Here is a 5,356-nt window from a genome sequence, read left to right on the forward strand (position 1 = left end):
AAATTTATAACTAACAGATATATTAATTACCCAGAACATCCTGTGCAAAGGTTCGGTTGGTTAGCCAAATATAGATTGGACACTGGTTCATAAATTAATCCCTCTTGGGTGGATGGTGTCAGTTCCCCAAAGCATGAAAACTGTGGCATGAATAGACCCAGAGTGTGGTATTTCTGGACTTAGAGAACACCATCAGGTTTTAATAACCACCAGTGAAGCTTAGCCTGGGAAGCTAGGCAACTGACCTTATTCTTCCGAAAAAAACACTTTTCAGCTGTGTCAGTGACAATCTGATGTAATTCAATTCCTTGGAACCTTCTTTCCAGGGTGTATACAGGTGACAGTGTAGTGATACCTGTCAATCGAAACATGACTTTTTCAGTCTCAGCATGGCATCTGGCTCATGATTTGATTTGGGGAGGCATGAGGGTGCAGTTGGGAGCTTCAGTAATTCCTCTGGATTCCCTGGCTACCACTAAGTGTACTAAGACACAGACTAATTGTTGCAAAGAATTAACAGAGCTGGGCTCCAATCAATCCTGGTACTAGATCAATGGACCTGGGAACATTGCTCTAAATCGTGGGATCTAATACAGCTGGCATCAACATATAAAAGGAAATTCATGAAATTATGTTCTCCTAATGATATAACAAATGAATTGTTGCTTTTTTAAAAAATTAAGGAATGAAGAACCATGTTCTTTTTTAAATGCACCTATACTGATTACATGGACTTAGCAATAGAATGAAAAATTAAAGGTATAACAACAGGCACCAACTTACTGCAAAATTCGCACACACAGAGAACATATAAATGTATATACATATACACATATATTCCTTGGCCACTGTCTTCTTTTTATAAATCAAAATCTAGATTATAGTGTGGTTTTGTCCTTGCTTCAACATTTCTATCTGAAAGGAAACAACACAGTGTGGGGGCCCCTCACCCTCACTCTGAATGTTTAGGACAATGCAGACCGAGGTTTCCCAGCTTATACGGCAAACCGAATCCTCTTCTGGCCCCTTCAGCTCTGCTCCAGAAAATTCCATTTCCAAAGACAGGACTATTAGGGCTTATAACAATGAAGTTCCACAGGATGTGTGTCCTAGGTTTTCACTGTTTCTGTGGGAACAGCCCCCACCTCCCTCAGACGAATGGGAAACCTGAAGGCTGGCCTTGACCTACCGCTAGCATGGCTATTGTAGGGGCAAAGTGTCTCGGTAAGGTTGATGTTGCCATTCACCTCTGCATTTCCAGTAAAAGGAAACTGGAAGTTTCCTTTGGAGTTTGGTATTGGCGTTTTAGGAGAGAGCAGTCAGTGAAAATTTAAAACATGTCATGTCCAAGGGGGTGAACAAAAAGCAAAGCCAAACCTTTTTAGTGGAGGATGTGAGGTTCAGGGTCACACTTTTTCCGAGTGTCCGCCACAGCTTCAGAGTAACCAGCTGGGGTTGGGGGGAAGTTAGGGTAGTGAACTGTCAAGCACATAGAGTTGTGTTTGCATATCTAGCACAGCATAAGTTTTTCAAAGTCATGATGGACCTTAGTATTCCAACCAACTCTCATTTCCCTATTTCGCAATGAGATTAGCCCAAAGAGGAACTGGTAACTTTTGGAGAACTGCTGAATTTACTGTTTCAGCAACTGCTTTCTTTCCCATCTGTTCAGTCTGCACCAAGCTCACCAGCCGCTGGTGCAACCACAGGGCTGGTGTGGGGCTGAGGCTGTCTGAGCCATGAACAGCTTCAGGACTGTCATCTTCTTCTGGGCAGTGGCAGCGTGGGCTAAAGCAGGCAAGCCTTTGGGAGAGACAGTTGAGGCTGGATTTCAAAAATGCAAGAATGCTTTGAAACTACCTGTCTTGGAAGTCCTACCTGGAGGGGGCTGGGATAATCTGCGGAATGTGGACATGGGACGGGTGATGAACTTGACCTACACCAACTGCAGGACCACAGAGGATGGGCAGTACATCATCCCTGATGAAATCTACACCATTCCCCAGAAACAGAGCAACCTGGAGATGAACTCAGAAATCTTGGCATCCTGGGTAAATTATCAGAGCACCACCTCCTACTCCATCAACACAGAGCTCTCCCTTTTTTCCAAAGTCAACGGCAAGTTCTCCTCCGAGTTCCAGAGAATGAAGACCCTTCAAGTGAAGGACCAAGCTGTAACTACCAGAGTTCAGGTAAGAAACCTGGTCTACACAGCCAAAATCAACCCAGCTTCAGAACTAAGCTGGAGGTTTAAGAAGGAGCTCATGGACATCTCTGACTGTCTAGAGAACAATCAGACAAGGATGGCCACCTACCTGGCAGAACTCCTGGTCCTCAATTATGGCACCCACGTCATCACCAGTGTGGATGCTGGAGCTGCTCTTGTCCAGGAGGACCACATCAGGGCCTCCTTTCTCCAGGACAGCCAGAGCAGCCACAGTGCCGTGACTGCATCTGCTGGAGTTGCCTTCCAAAACGTCGTGAACTTCAAATTTGAGGAGAACTACACCTTGCAGAATGCCTTCATCAAGGGCTACCTCTCAAACCGAACCAACTCCAGGGTGCAGAGCTTTGGAGGGGTTCCTTTTTACCCAGGCATCACCCTCCAGGCCTGGCAGCAGGGCATCACCAACCACCTGGTGGCAGTGGACCGTGTGGGCCTGCCACTGCATTTCTTCATCAACCCTGACATGCTGCCTGCCTTGCCGGGCCCCTTGGTGAAGAAGCTGTCCAAGACGGTGGAAAACGCCGTGAGACGCTATTACACGTTCAACACCTACCCTGGCTGCACAGATCTCAATTCGCCCAACTTCAATTTTCAGGCCAACACTGATGACGGCTCCTGCGAGGGGAAAATGACCAACTTCTCCTTCGGTGGGGTTTATCAGGAATGTACCCAGCGCTCAGGAAATGCGGATGTCCTCCTCTGCCAACACTTGGAGCAGAAGAATCCACTCACTGGCGATTTCTCCTGTCCCTCTGGCTATTCCCCAGTTCACCTGCTGTCCCAGATCCACGAGGAGGGGTATAACCACCTGGAGTGTCAACGGAAGTGTACGCTCCTCATCTTCTGCAAGACAGTGTGTGAAGATGTGTTCCGGGTGGCAAAGGCTGAATTTAGGGCTTTTTGGTGTGCAGCCAGTGGCCAAGTACCCGAAAACTCAGGACTACTTTTTGGGGGCCTCTTCAGCGGTAAGAGCATAAACCCCATGACAAATGCGCAGTCATGCCCAGCCGGCTACTTTCCACTGAGACTCTTTGAAAACCTCAAGGTATGTGCTTCTCAGGACTATGAGTTGGGAAACAGGTTTTCGGTCCCCTTTGGTGGGTTCTTCAGCTGCACAGTTGGGAACCCCTTGGTGGATTCTGCCATGTCCAGAGATTTAGGGGCACCTTCTCTGAAAAAGTGCCCCGGGGGCTTCAGCCAACACCTGGCCCTCATCAGTGATGGCTGCCAAATATCCTACTGCGTCAAGTCCGGGCTCTTTACAGGAGGGTCCCTGCCCCCTGCCAGGCTCCCGCCTTACACACAGCCACCCCTCATGAGTCAGGCTGCCACCAACACTGTCATAGTGACCAGTTCGGAGGGTGCAAGATCCTGGATTAAAGACCCCCAGACCCACCAGTGGAGGCTGGGAGAGCCATTGGAGCTGCGCAGGGCCATGAATGTCATCCATGGGGATAGTGGGGGTCTGTCAGGGGGGGCGGCAGCTGGGGTCACAGTGGGGGTCACCACCGTTCTGGCTGCTGTCATCGCCCTGGCCATCTATGGCACACGGAAGTTCAAGAAGAAGGGATACCAGGAAATTGAGGACGAGAGGCAGAGTTTGGCTCCAGGCATAGCAGCAATGGGAGACACCCCTGACGGAGAGCAGGTGCAGAGTCCTGCTTAAATCTTGCCCGGGAAATGGTTTCATCTCTAGCCAGAGTGGTCATCTCCAGCCACTTTTGCCTTCTTAGCTATTGAAGTGGCAAGTGCAACAAATAGCAGGTATAACATTGTGACTTCTTGTCTAGGTCTCTGGGCCAGGAAATTTACATTGCTACATGGACAAGGCTGGGGGTGGGAGGAGGCAGCAGTTGTGACTCTTGGAAGCAAAAGCCATCCTGGGGACTAAAATGAGAGGGGTGTGTCCTCTCCCTATGTGCCTCACTAATTGTCTTCACTTAAATGTACTGTGTACAAAGACAGAAGGGAGGGTATTGACATTTGGATTTGGAAACTATGCATTTAATGTGAAGTCCGTAGTGTTTCCCAATTTGCAAGCTGCAAGAATTTTTGCCTTTAAGCATTACCTTCCCTCTATTTTGTTTTTTAAAAAGCTGTCTGGATTTCATGCTCCTAGAGGTTAACAGAGCCCTGAAAAGACACAGCAAGTCCTGCTTGGCCACTGCTTTTTAGCTTTAGGCTTGCATGTTGAGGGACTGCGTCACCCCCTCTGGGTCATCTCAATAGCCTGTGCCGACGCCACTCTTTCCAACTGCCCCACGACGAAGACTTAGGCCAGACCACTCTTGGACTTCTGACTGGTGTCAGCAAGTCCTCAGAAAGCATTTTAACTTACAAACTTTTATCAGGAGGGCAAGGGGAAAGGGATGGTTTGGAGACCAGGGGTAAGTAAAGAAAGATAAAAACTGGAGAAAAAGAATCTGGTGCTCAAAGGAAATTGGAATTCTTTACCCACATCCAACCACTTGATTTCTTCCTCTTAGCTCAGCATAAATTGGGCACCAAAAGGAGCCGTAGATTTGGATAGACCGAGCATTACAGTTCCATGTTCTATGTTACCAAGGTACAACCCCTTCCTCTTCCATGAATGGTCCCTACACTTCCTATCGTCCTGTTACACACACACACACACACACACACACACACACACCCCCTGCATTCCAAGGAGTCTGCATTGTTCTGGGGGTGAAAAAAGTAAGAAGCAAAGTAAGCCCACATCTAAGTATTACTTCCTTCCTAAAATCAAAACAGAGTAGAAAGCACCAATTATGCACTGTACTTTTTTTTTTTTTTCCTAACAGAAAGGGAGCTGGCATGATCAACTCCATGTTTTTAAATGAGACCTGATCGACTCCATGTTTTTAAATGAACTGAAAAAGGCCTCCCGCGCCACTTGTGACACATTCATTTCGGTCCCAGGCCAACAGCCCTGGGTATCTAGCAGGATGCATGATTGTCAGCTGGCAATATTGGGGGCTTCGCTCCATTTTAACTCCAATCGCACCTAATTATCTCAACACAAATGTTCCTCCACAACATTTTTAAAAATTATGTTTTTATTCACCAGATGTCCTTAGTGAGTTAACTCCTGTAGAGGATAATTTGTTCTTTCCTTGTTAATGGTCA

General features: G+C 47.4%; 1 protein-coding gene across 1 annotated transcript; it reads left to right on the plus strand.

Annotated features, from left to right (window-relative positions):
• Positions 1 to 1,625: 1,625 nt before the first annotated feature.
• Positions 1,626 to 5,159, plus strand: MPEG1 (macrophage expressed 1). Its single transcript, XM_012643981.1, has one exon. The coding sequence runs from the start codon at positions 1,740 to 1,742 to the stop codon at positions 3,891 to 3,893; it is 2,154 nt and encodes a 717-aa protein (XP_012499435.1). The 5' UTR covers positions 1,626 to 1,739; the 3' UTR covers positions 3,894 to 5,159.
• The last annotated feature ends 197 nt before the right edge of the window (positions 5,160 to 5,356 follow it).

Source organism: Propithecus coquereli, unplaced genomic scaffold (assembly GCF_000956105.1).
Source record: "Propithecus coquereli isolate 6110/MARCELLA unplaced genomic scaffold, Pcoq_1.0 Scaffold202, whole genome shotgun sequence".
NCBI lineage: Eukaryota > Metazoa > Chordata > Mammalia > Primates > Indriidae > Propithecus > Propithecus coquereli.